The sequence below is a fragment of the Cervus canadensis genome, chromosome 22 (genome assembly GCF_019320065.1).
Source record: "Cervus canadensis isolate Bull #8, Minnesota chromosome 22, ASM1932006v1, whole genome shotgun sequence".
Lineage (NCBI taxonomy): Eukaryota > Metazoa > Chordata > Mammalia > Artiodactyla > Cervidae > Cervus > Cervus canadensis.
Window position 1 is genome coordinate 9,521,988 of NC_057407.1, and position 12,311 is coordinate 9,534,298.

The following is a 12,311-nucleotide window of genomic DNA, read 5'->3' on the forward strand; positions in this document are numbered from 1 at the left end:
CTCATTGGAAAAGACCCTGATGCTGGGAAAGACTGAAGGCAGGAGGAGAAGGGAATAATAGAGGATAAGATGGTTGGATAGCATCACCGACTCAATGGACATGAGTTTGAGCAAGCTCTAGGAGTTGGTATTGGACAGGGAAGCCTGCCATGCTGCAGTCCATGAGATCACAAAGAGTTGGACACGACTGAGCAACTGCACTGTACTGAACTGAATTGAGAGGATCATCAAAGCTGATCCTCTTACAACTGCATGAGAAATTTCTCAAGAACTCAAGGTCAACCATCCTACAGCTGTTTGGCATTTAAAGCAAATTGGAAAGGTGAAAAAGCTCGATAAGTGGGTGTCTCATGAGCTGATCACAAAAAAAAATCATCATTTTGAAGTGCTGTCTTCTCTTATCCTATGCAACAACAGCAAACCATTTCTTGATTGGATGGTGACATGTGACAAAAAGTGGATAGCATACAACTGTGATGACCAGCTCAGTGGCTGGACTGAGAAGAAGTTCCAAAGCATTTCCCAAAGCCAAACTTGCACCTAAGAAAGGGTGATGGCCACTGTTTGGCCATCTGCTGCCAGTCTGATCCACTACAGCTTTCTGAATCCTTGCGAAATCATTATATATGAGAAGTGTTCTCAGCAAATCAATGAGATGCACCCAAAACTGCAATGCCTGCAGCCAGCACTGGTCAAAAGAAAGGGACCAATTCTCTGTGACAATGCCCGACTGCACATTGCACAAACAAAACTTCAAAAGTTGAGTGAATAAGGCTACAAAATTTTGCCTCATCGGCCATATTCATGTGACCTCTTGCAACCAACTACCACTTCTTCAAGCAACTCAACAACTTCATGCAGGGAAAATGCTTTCACAACCAGCAGGATGCAGAAAATGCTTTTCAAGAGTTCATTGAATCTTGAAGCATAACTTTTTTTTTTTGAAGCATAGCTTTTTATGCTACAGGAATCAACAAACTTATTTCTCATTGGCAAAAATGTGTTGCTTGTAATGGTTCTTATTTTGATTAATAAAGATGTGTCTGAGCCTAGCTATAATGATTTAAAATTCAGGGTCTGAAACCACAATTACTCTTGCACCAACCTAACAAATTTTTCATTCTTGATTTTGTTAGGGCTTCTGTTAGTCCTGCGCTCTAGGCAATGGAGGAGACATGCAAAGCTGAGGAGTTTATGGAACATAACAGTAGACATGTCCAGAGGCTCCCACTGCTTTACATCCAATATCCCTTACTTGGCCTTCAGATTCTCCATGGTCAGGCACAAGCTCCTCAAGTTAGTAGAAAGAGAGAGAGATGGACCAAAACTTCTGACTGATACCTTTTTTGTGATATTGTATAAATCCATACCTGTCTCATCATGACATCCACCATTTAGGCCCAGCAAGAACATTAAAGTCCTCCATGGCTGGTCTTCTTTTACAGCCTGGTTCCAACTGACAAGCCTATATCCACCTTCAGTCCTGCCTCCTCTCTGCCTGGAATATCTGGGTCTCCCTACTTCTCTAGTTAGAACTCAGCCAGCCCTTCACCACCCACCATAAAGTCTTTCCAAGCTGAACAGCTCCAGCTCTTGCCTTTTCTTACCACGGTTAGTTGCCTTGGGTCTCTGAATGTGTCTCTTGGCCAAGCTTTGACCAGAGCCCGCCTGGCTCCCTAAGGTCAAAAGGACAGTAGTCAGCAATTTGTGGTTTTGGCTTAAATCAAAAGGAGACTTTCTGGTTATTAAAAATGCAGTGAGGGCTTCCCTGGTGTTCCAGTGGTTAAGAATCCACCTTGCAATGCAACAGATGCCAGTTCGATCCCTGGTGAAAGAAGTTCCCACATGCCATGGAGCAACATGCCTAGTGCCACAGCTACTGAGCCTGGGTGCTGCAACCAGTGAAGCCTGCATGCCCGAGAGTCTGTGCTCTGCAACAAGAGGAGCCTCTGCTATAAGAAGCCTGTGCACTGCAGCTAGGGAGTAGCCCCCGCTCGCTGCACCTAGAGAAACCCACACACAGCAACGAAGACTCGGCACAGTCAAAAGTAAAATTAATTAATTGATTTTTAAAAGATAAAGGCTTAAAAAACGCAGTGAGCATTTTCAGTCATTTACATTTCAGGACACAGATCATCCTTCCCTTCCTGGGAGTGACAACTGATGGGGAGGAAGGGCAAAAAGATACGGAGGTAGGAGCGACACTTGTATTAGGGAGCAACAGGATTTTGTTTTTCTTTAAAGAGAGGCCCCAGATAACTAGAACTAACGAGATCAAGAGTAGAAAGAGAGGTCAAATAATTCTCCCCTGCATGCGTGCTGCTTAGAACTACTGTTGGGGAAGCCCTAACACATATGGCATTTATCAACTACTGAATATAAACATCTGATTTCATGCTTCACAGTGCCCAAACCAGCCCAATGGCTTTAATCTTAGTCTTGTGATAAAATGACCCCAGAACCTCTTCTAGATGAAAGGCAGCAAAGAGCCTGCTGCCCAGACTTGCTCAGAGAACATCACCAAAGCAATTTGCTTTGGTGGAGGAAACCCAATTCAACAATCCAAGAAGTCCTCTACACAGGTTTCCCACTTTGCAAGACGCACGACTGCTCCCCACAGGCTCACCCTGGCCATGAACTGTCCATTTTCTCCAAGTGTGTGCAGAGATAAGGTTAGACAAGTAGGATGAAGCTTTGAATGCTAAGTCATAGGGTATGGACTTTGGTCTCCAGTAAGGACTTGCTGAAAGTGCTACAGGGGAAACAGTCGATGTGCAATGTGAGGATAATCAGCGAACAAGCCTTGATGAGTTTCCACCTTCCCAGAGCCTCAATCTGACCATGGCTTCCACACCAGGTTGTTGCGAGGATCAGCCTGGCCCTGGGCAAAGCTGATCACTTGATTTCCTTGGAAGGGACTCAGTCACTGAGGGCATTGTTGCTTCCCACAGGAGACCACTGAGGTTAAGGAGAGGCTACAGACTGAAGATGGTTAAGAAAGGTGCAAAAGAGATAGTGCCGGAGCACTCTGGCTCCAGAGAAATGTGTCAAAAGACCTATCTAGAGTAACCTGCTTTTAGCTCTCTTCCAGAAGAGGGATTTACAGATGACCTGTTTCAACCTTGCTGATGTTAGGGTTTGCAGAAGTTAGAACTTTGAGCAGACGTTTTTTCTTTACCATCCCCAAAGTAGGGGCGCCAGATCAGAAAAGGTTGCCGAACAGAGAACTTTTTTTTTAATCAAGAGTCTTCGGTGGGTGATTAGAGGCTTCTCACTCTGCGCCGTCTAGCTCCTTGGGGCGCAGGAACAGTTTTCTCCACACCCGAAAGGGTCGAGAGGGAGATTCCCCAGACTTCTCACGGAAGCTCCCCCGGGCCCCACTTCTGTCCCGGACCGGGCGTCGCGAGAGACCCTGCTTTCCGCGCCCTGCTCGGTCGGGCCTCCTCCCTCCAGCCCGCGCGCCCCAGCCTCCTCGCACCTTGACAGTGTCCAGCGGGTGTCCCACGAACACCAGGCACATGCCTCCAAAGCCGCCGGCCAGCAGGTTCTTGAGCGGGCTAATGGGCTTCACCTCGTCTGCCATGGTCAGTCCGTCCGTCACAGTGCCTGTGGTTTTCCGGCCGGCTCTGCTCCACTGCTCCAGCCGCGGCGCCGGCGCCGCCGACCTTTCACCCACTTTCGGGTGGGCGGGGCATGAGCCCGGGGCAGGTCGGGAGGAGGGCCTAAACCGCCTGCCCGGCTCCGGCTTCCGCCGGCGGCGCTGCTTCCGGCCATAGCCCCTCCTAGATGGGCGTGGCTTGCGGGAGAGGGGCTGGCCCCGACGCCTTCGGGGCGGTATTTTGGAGTGGTGGTTGAGGGGTGTCGAGGGGACTTACTCCGCCAGAAACTCTTCCTGGACTCACCTGTTTCCTTCCTTAAGTTCCCGTTCCTCTACCCACTCCGCTGAAGGCGACTGCGCTCTGCTGTGTGACAAAGCGCCCTTTCAGGTGCTGGAGGCACAGCACACGGGTCCTTGTTCTTGTGGAGCTTCCAGACCGTAGCAAAGTTAGTGAAAAATGCATGGTGTATCAAGTGGTGAGAACTGCTATGAAGAAAAATAAATCTGGAAAGAGGATAAGGATTAGTATTGGGGGGGGGGGGGGAAGTAACCTGCAGTTTTAATTAGGTGAGTAAAGGACAGTTTCACGGAGAAGGTGACTGGAATCAAGACCTGAGAAGTTGAGGAGGTGAGTTCTGTTCATAGATATAGGGGGGACCGGAGTGGGGGGAGGGAGGGATCTTCCAGGCAAAGACTGCAAAGTCCCTGAGATGGGCTGTGTCTGGACTGTTTGAGGGACCCCTGAGGCCGACATGGTGCCAATGGTGACATATCAAGCGGGGCTTTGTGTGCCACTGTAAGGACATCAGCCTCTCCTTTGAAGAAGGTGGGAGCCATTCTAGGGTTCTGAGCAGAGGAATGACATAGTCTGACTTGTGAGTTAACAGAATCCCTCTTACTGCCAGTTGAGGATAGACTAAGAAGCAGGGAGACTTGAGGAGGCTAAAGGTCATAGTCAGAGATGCTGGACTGGATTGGATCAGAGCACAGCAGAGGAGGTGGTAAGATGTGTGGATTCTGAATATATTCTGAAGGAAGAACCTAAAGGAATTGTTAATGAATACAACAATTAGGAGTAGGGAGGCCTGGCGTGCTGCGGTTCATGGGGTTGCAAAGAGTGGGACACGACTGAGCCACTGAACTGAACTGAACTGAAGTTGCTCAGTTGTGTCCCACTCTTTGCGACCCCATGGACTGTAGCATACAACACTCCTCCATCCATGGGATTTTCCAGGCAAGAGTACTGGTGTGGGTTGCCATAAGGGTGATGCTTATGTTTTTGACTTACTGACTCTCGGTGGATGGTATTCAGGTATCCACTATATAACTTGTCATTTCTGTATGTTTGAAATTTGTCAAATTAAAAATTTGTAAACAATAACCATACCCCTACTCTGTAACAGGAACCTCACTGCCCAGCTAACTTGATAGCAATCCTCCTCTGCAGGCATTCTCAAGCTAGGAGGAAGCCTAGAATGGGGAGGATGAACCATGTATACTAGGGGTGGAAAGATTAGTGACAGGAACAAAATTGAGATCAGGAAGTGATGGGGCCTGACTGGGGCAGAAGACCTGTAACGGGAGTGGAAGGCAAGGAGGCTGGGGCAAGGCTCAAAAGTCTATTTACCTTGTGCTATAGGCTTTTTCTAGGTGGGGGTGGGGAACAATGGAATAATTTTAAGCACAGCTGTGACATGATCAGATTTGTTTCAGAAAATCTATTTGGTATCGATGAATTTGTGTTGGGAGAGAATGGAAGCAGGGAGAACAGTTAAGAGAAAATTATATTGGTCCAGGCAAGAGGCAGTGAAGGCATTAATTGAACAGGGTGCTCATCACTGGATTGGCCTTATTGGAATGTCCAAGATTCAGGGTTTGGTAATGGGACCACGTTTATTTCATTTGGGACTTCTAACACTGGCTGCAGAAGAGCTAACTTAGAGTCAATCTGCATCAGAGCAGCTTCAGGAAGAGGTGCTGTTTGTTATAGAACAGCCCTCCTGATAAACTCTTCTGGTAGACCCTCTTGGTAAACCTTGACAGACCTGAACATGGACTCCACTCAAGCCCACCAAGTTCTATTAAATCCTCATAGGGTAACTGATGATCGCCCAAACAAATGGTCTTCCTGTTTCCTCATCTGATAAGCCTTTACACACTGCTAGAAAACTTACCTGAAATTTAATCTGACTGTCATTCCCTGGCCAAAAAACCTCCTCAGCTCCTCACTGCATCAGAATAAAATAGAAGTGGTTCAGGGCAGACAAGGCTTTTCATATTTCATGCTACCTTACTGCTTCAACCGTGTTTTTCCCTAGACTGTATCTTCCTCTCTAAGCAAACTTAGCTTCTACTGGTTTACCACACATCCCTGTGACTTAACTGACCCCACCCTCCACCCCGCAATGGCCAGGCCTTTACATTTCCTGTCCCCTTCAGCACAAGGTATCCATCCTCTCCCCACTCCAGGTAACATATTGATGCAGGAGATGGATACCAAGTTGCCCACATGCTAGACATTGTCCAACCAGTGGTTCTTAGCCATCTGGGAGGTAGAGAATTTCTGGCACCCTCTCCCCAGAAAAATGTACACCTCCAGGTTTGCTATCAATTCCACAAGCTTCATGTCGGGTGGCATCACTGACTTGATGTACATGAGTTTGAGCAAGCTCCGGGAGTTGGTGATAGACAGGGAAGCCTGGCATGCTGCAGTCCATGGGGTCGCAAAGAGTCGGACACGACTGAGTGACTGAACTGAACTGAACCACAAGCTTCATAAGGAATGTGAAGCTATCTTTGTGAGGCAAGAGGGCCCCACCCATGGTAGATACTGCAAGATGAAAATAGGAGGACAATTGAGGGAGGAGGCTGGGCTCTGCCCAAAGAGGAGAGACCACTTATTTCTCATTTTTGAAAAGAGAAAAGAGAAAAGTCAGACCTCCCTGACTACACATGCACAGAAAGGCTCCTTGGAGGTCAAAAGGGGGAGTGATGCTAGGTGATGCTAACTACCTCTATACCTCTAAAGTAGAATCTGCCTCGCCTCTAAAGTAGAATCTGCCTTGGCTGAGAGATGTGTGCACACACATAGGAGGATCCTAAGATACACCAATTATGGACTCTGAGCCAGGGAAATAAAAATGGTTGGCCAAAGGGAACCCAGAAAAAATTGCTCCATATAAGTGATCATACTACCACGAGGGCATGACTCTGGGACTCTGAGTCCACCCATGTGTCTATCCATACGTACTGTGTTTTCCTCCTAATAAACACTTGACTTGTTTCACTACTTTCCGTCTTTGTGGAAGTTCTTTTTCTGCAAAGCCGAAGAGCCAGGGCCCTGACACTGACCACTGGTCTGGCAGCTAGGATTTGTTGCTCTCACTGCCTCTCCTCAACCTCAATGTCTGGCCAGGGAACAAGGCCCAACTTTATGCGGCTGCAGGCCGAGGCCATCTGAGATCACTTGGACCTTGCTTGAGAAGCCTTCTTCCTAGACCTTGGGAATCAAACATGAATGAGGGGGACGTTCCCTTAGGTCACACCCTTCCCAAGACCATCCACATCCTGTGACTGAGCAAGGTAGAGATTTAATGCCTGACCACTTTGGTGTGGTATCAGATACTCTGACAGGTAGTATTCACACTCCAGTGCTCTCTGCTGGGTTGGCTTCACTGGGCCTGCATCACAGTTTAACTGCCGCCTCTGCCTAATTCTGCTTCCAGCCCCCTCCCTTTACATATGCTGGTCACTAGTAAGTATCTTGCTCCCCAAGCTCGATCTCAGTACTTGCTTCCAAAGAGTCCAACCTGCAACAGTAGGATTCAACATCATTCCTTAGCAAAAACAAGATAAAACCAAAAGGAAAAGAACATAAAACTGTAAATTTAAGATTTGAAGCAAACTCCCTTGTGATAGATAAAGAGTAACTACTTTTTTTTTTAAAAGCAAACTAGTAACTACCATATTTTTTCTCAGCAAAACAATTTAATGGTGAACTATTAGAAGCTATCCTAATAATGACAGGAAAACAAGTAGAGTTTTTTTTTAAATCATGATTACTGCTTAACGTTTTACTGAACTTAGCAGCTAATGCAAAAATAGCAATAGGGAGGGAGGGAAAGAAATACCAAACTAAGGAAGAAGTGAAAGAAAGTGAAAGTTCCTCAGTTGTGTCTGACTCCCATGGACTATACAGTTCATGGACTATACAGTTCAGGGAATTCTTCAGCCCAGAATACTGGAGTGAGTAGCCTTTCCCTTCTCCAGGGGATCTTGCCAACCCAGGTCTCCTGCATTGCAGGCCTTTTGTTTATTAGCTGAGCCACCAGGGAAGCCCTTAAGGAAGAAAGAAAGAAGAGTGTGGGGGCAAAAGAGGGAGAAAAGAAAAGGAAGAAAAGAAATAAGAAATTTAAATATTAAAAAGTAAGAGTCCTTGGAACTTCCCTGGCAGTTCAGTGGTTAAGACTGTTTTTCCACCACAGGGGGTGTGGGTTTGATCTCTGATCAAACAAACAAAAAAAAACAACTAAGAGTCCAAAATATTCCTGTTTTCAAGTGATCCAAATGCTTGCTTTGAAAATTCAAGAGAATCGGTTGAAAACTAATGAGCAAATTTAAGTAAGGAGACAGATACAAGAACAGTATCAGAAAGCAATCACTTTTTGATCAGTTCAGTTCAGTTCAGTCGCTCAGTTGTGTCAGACTCTTTGCAGCCGCATGAACCGCAGCACGCCAGGCCTTCCTGTCCATCACCAACTCCCAGAGTCCACCCAAACCCATGTCCATTGAGTCTGTGATGCCATCCAAACATCTCATCCTCTGTCGTCCCCTTCTCCTCCTGCCCTCAATCTTTCCCAGCATCAGGGTCTTTTCAAATGAGTCAGCTCTCTGCATCAGGTGGCCAAAGTATTGGGAGTTTCAGCTTTAACATCAGTCCTACCAATGAACACCCAGGACTGATCTCCTTTAGGATGGATTGGTTGGATCTTCTTGTAGTCCAAGGGACTCTAACACCACAGTTCAAAAGCATCAATTCTTCAGCGCTCAGCTTTCTTTATAGTCCAACTCTCACATCCATACATGACCAGTGGAAAACCATAACCTTGACTAGATGAACCTTTGTTGACAATGTTAACAATAACAGATCACAAACAGGAAGAATTAATCCTATTCAGAATAACAGCAAAAACCCACAATGTATGCAGGATTAAACCAAAGATCCATGTGAATAAAGCTATATAAATTCAAATACACAAAAGGCAAACAAAAGAAGTATAAAGAAATAGTATATTCCTTGGATGCAGAGACTCAATAGTGAGGCTATCAGTGCTACCCTTTAAGTTATTCTTAGAAATTCAATGTTCTCCAGTGGATTTTCAAAAATGAAAACATGTCAACCTGAATCTAAGATTTATACAGAAGAAAAGTTGTATGATATTGGTGAAGAAATAAGAGTCTTTTAGATGAGGCCCCAGACTTCAAGGAGCTAAGACCAATCATTCCCACTATAGGGAATGATTCTATGACACAGAAACTGAGAGACATTGTATTTTGTTTACATATCTTATATGCAAATTTATTTTGAAGACAGAATACTACACGTATCATTTCATATCCTATTTTTATCACTTAAGAGTATATTACAGGACTTCCCTGGTGGTACAGTGGCTAAGAATCTGCCTGCCAATGTAGCGGACACAGATTCCATCCTGGTCCGGGAAGATTCCACAGGCTGCAAGCAACTAAGCCTGTAAGCTGTAATTACTAAAGCCCATGCACCTAGACTTTTGCTCCACAAAAGAAGCCACTGCAAAGAGAAACCCAAGCACCACAATGAGAGTAGTTCCCACTCCCTGCAACTAGAGAAAGCCCAAGCAAAGCAATGAAGACCCAGGGCCACCAAAAATTTAAAAAAAAATTTTTTTTGAAGTGTATATCCCAGACACCCAAGCACAGCCAAAAGAAAAAAAAAAAAAAGGTATTAGCAACAGTTTAATAAACATCTATTTAATAGAGTAATGTTGAAAACAAGGATGGATATGTGACCTTAAGAAACTCACCTTGGGACTTTCTTGGTAGTCCAGTGGCTAAGACTCTGTGCTCCCAATCCAGGGGCCCAGGTTCGATTCCTGGTCAGGGAACTAGATCCCACATGCTGCAACTACAGGTCCTGTGTGCTGCAACTAAGATCCAGTGCAGCCAAATAAATATTTTAAAAAAAGAAAAGAAACTCACCTTCAGCAGGGGAGAGACAGGAGAACAAATAAGGATAGTACCTGGGATTCCAATATATTGTACATTTGTATGCTTCATATGTGAATGTCCTCATTCACTATTTTGCAAAGGTATTAATTATACAGAAAAACTCATTGTTCCCTTTTATTTACTGGGGGGGATTTATTACCAGTAACCCAGAGCGAATGTGTCTAATTAGATATTTCATTAGCAGAAAATATAGTTTGGGTCCTTCACTAGTGTCATGATGTAAAGGGCTATGTTTTCTTATAACAAATAAGTACATGGAATTACAGGCTTCCCTGACGGCTCAGACGGTAAAGAGTGTGCCTGCAATGCAGGAGACCTGAGTTAGATCTCTGGCTTGGGAAGATTCCTCCCAATGTTCTTGCCTGGAGCATATTCTTGTCCATGGAGTCGCAAAGAGTGGAACACAACTGAGCAACTTATAGACAGACTTTTACGTTGCTAATACATAAAATTCACAACCTTACAACATGTCCCTCACTCATTACTATTAGTTCTCATTCCAAATTAAGGTGGGGGGGTGGTTTCTAGTATTTGAATGCACCTAATTTGGGTACATGCTCCTAATTAAACAGGAAGCTGAAAATCATGTATACACAAATACATGCAAGAACTGAAGAGAGTCCATTACACATCAATATCCTGAATATTAGCACATACACGACTCATGCATAGGTGGAAATGGTTTGGGTTATCTATGGACTTGCACAGCGAGGAAGCTCCCTAACATCACTGGCTTCACTCCGGCATTTCCACATTGTGCAGTAGCAACTTAAGGCTTCATGTCTGTCTATCCATAACACTTGACCCAGAAGGTACTGAAAGTCAGAATGGCACTTCCTATACTCTGTGAATAAACTACGCAGCAAGGTAGTTAAGATTCAATCTCGGGTGACTGGGAAGCCAAAGAAATTAGGCAGCGGACTAGGCCGCGGAGAGGGAAGCGTGGCATGGTTCTACGAATCGGCCTAGGCAGAAATTCCCGGCCCGGCTTGCTGACACGAAGACCCAGCTCTCCTTCGACCAAACAGCGGCCGTGAAACATGAGTCCTTTATCCACTCCACGAACGACTGGAGGTCTTCGCGCCGGACACCGAGTACAGTGAATTGAGAAGAGTCCGTAAAAACAACAACAACAACAACAAAAACCCTGGTTGAAATGATCCGGGCCGGCGGCGCTGGTAGGCGAAAGCCCGCAGCGATGCCGTGACCGCTCTCCAAGAAGCCTTTCCGCTGCTAGCCGTCGGCGCCAGCCGTGCGGCGGGCGTAATCCGGTCGCTGCGCTGGGCTGGAGTGAAGCGTCCGCAGAGAGGCGTTATTACCCAGCGCCTGTCGCGACCCCGGCGACCGCGGGGCGACCCCGGGCGGGAAGTGACGCAACCGCTCCGAGCACTTCCGGAGCTGCGGCGACGGCTCCGCCGGAGGAAGCAGCGCGGGCCTTGACCGGCGTTGGCCCGCCGCCTCCGCCGCCGCCGCGCCTGGGTCCGGTTCTTCTGGCCTGGCCCGACCCGGTCTGGCCCGCCCGGGCTCAGCGGCCGCGGGGCCGCGGCTCCCGGTAAGTGCGCGGTGCTAGTAGCGGCCTTGTTTACCCCGGCGGGCCGGGGGAGGGGGTGGGCTCTCCGCGCGCCTCCCTAGCCCGGCCGGGGCTCCGCCTTCGTCGCTGCCCGCGAGGTCCCGGCGCCCCCGGCATCTCGTACTGGGTCTCAGGGCCCTCCGCCATCCTGCTGATGAGCTGCGGGTGGCCGAGGCCAGGGCGGACCGGCGCCTGATGTCTCGCGGTCTTTCCGCCTCCCGCCGCCTGCAGTTCGCCGAGAGGTCGCAGGCCAGCGCCTCTGACCGACTGGCGCCGGGCGCATCTAGGCCCTCCCCGCCCGGCGTGCCGGGGAAACGCGGCGCCTCCGGGGGCTCCCCACTCGGGTCATCTTCGGGAGCTCTCGCAGTGCCCCGCTCCCCGCGCGGTTAGTTAACGCCTGCTGGTGAGGGGGCACAGCGCGTGGCCTCCGTGGCCTCAGGATATATCCAGGCGCCTGAGGTTGGGACAGGCGGCCTTGGAGCTGCGTCGCCGCCTCACCGGACGCCGCTTGTGGTAGCCGCCGGAGAGACGATCGGGTTCTCAGGATGACTTCACCTCAGTACTGATTGTTACCCTGTCCCATAGAACTTTCTGCCACACCGGTCCTATTCTGTACCTTTGCTGTTCACCAGGATAGCCACTAGCTGCTACATGTGGCCATTGAGCATTTGACTTATGGCTAGTGGGACTGAAAATCCAAGTGTCAGGTTTTATTTCATCTTTGAGTTAAATGTAAATGACCACATGTGGTTAGTGGCTACCCCATCAGACAGGGTTCATACTTTTGTACCAACTAGTTTTCTTCGGAAATGTGGATTTAGTAAATGGAGCTTCAGTGCTAAATATATCTGGAGTAAACGTTGATACCAAAAAGTC

The 12,311-nt window shown here is 47.6% G+C and overlaps 2 protein-coding genes across 3 annotated transcripts in view; one reads left to right on the forward strand and one right to left on the reverse strand.

The window, feature by feature from the left end:
• Window positions 1–3,692, reverse strand: part of SLC25A20 (solute carrier family 25 member 20) — a 34,678-nt gene extending 30,986 nt beyond the window's left edge. The window contains exon 1 of the mRNA XM_043443075.1: window positions 3,479–3,692. Coding sequence (XP_043299010.1) covers window positions 3,479–3,583 — 105 coding nt within the window. The 5' untranslated portion in view covers window positions 3,584–3,692. The remainder of the gene's footprint in view (window positions 1–3,478) is intronic.
• A 7,549-nt stretch (window positions 3,693–11,241) lies between these two features.
• Window positions 11,242–12,311, forward strand: part of ARIH2 (ariadne RBR E3 ubiquitin protein ligase 2) — a 36,619-nt gene continuing 35,549 nt past the window's right edge. Inside the window, exon 1 of one of the 2 annotated variants that reach the window (XM_043443108.1) lies at window positions 11,242–11,417. The gene's annotated coding sequence lies outside the window, so the exon portion shown is untranslated. The remainder of the gene's footprint in view (window positions 11,418–12,311) is intronic. The other variant, XM_043443107.1, reaches the window with a different exon arrangement.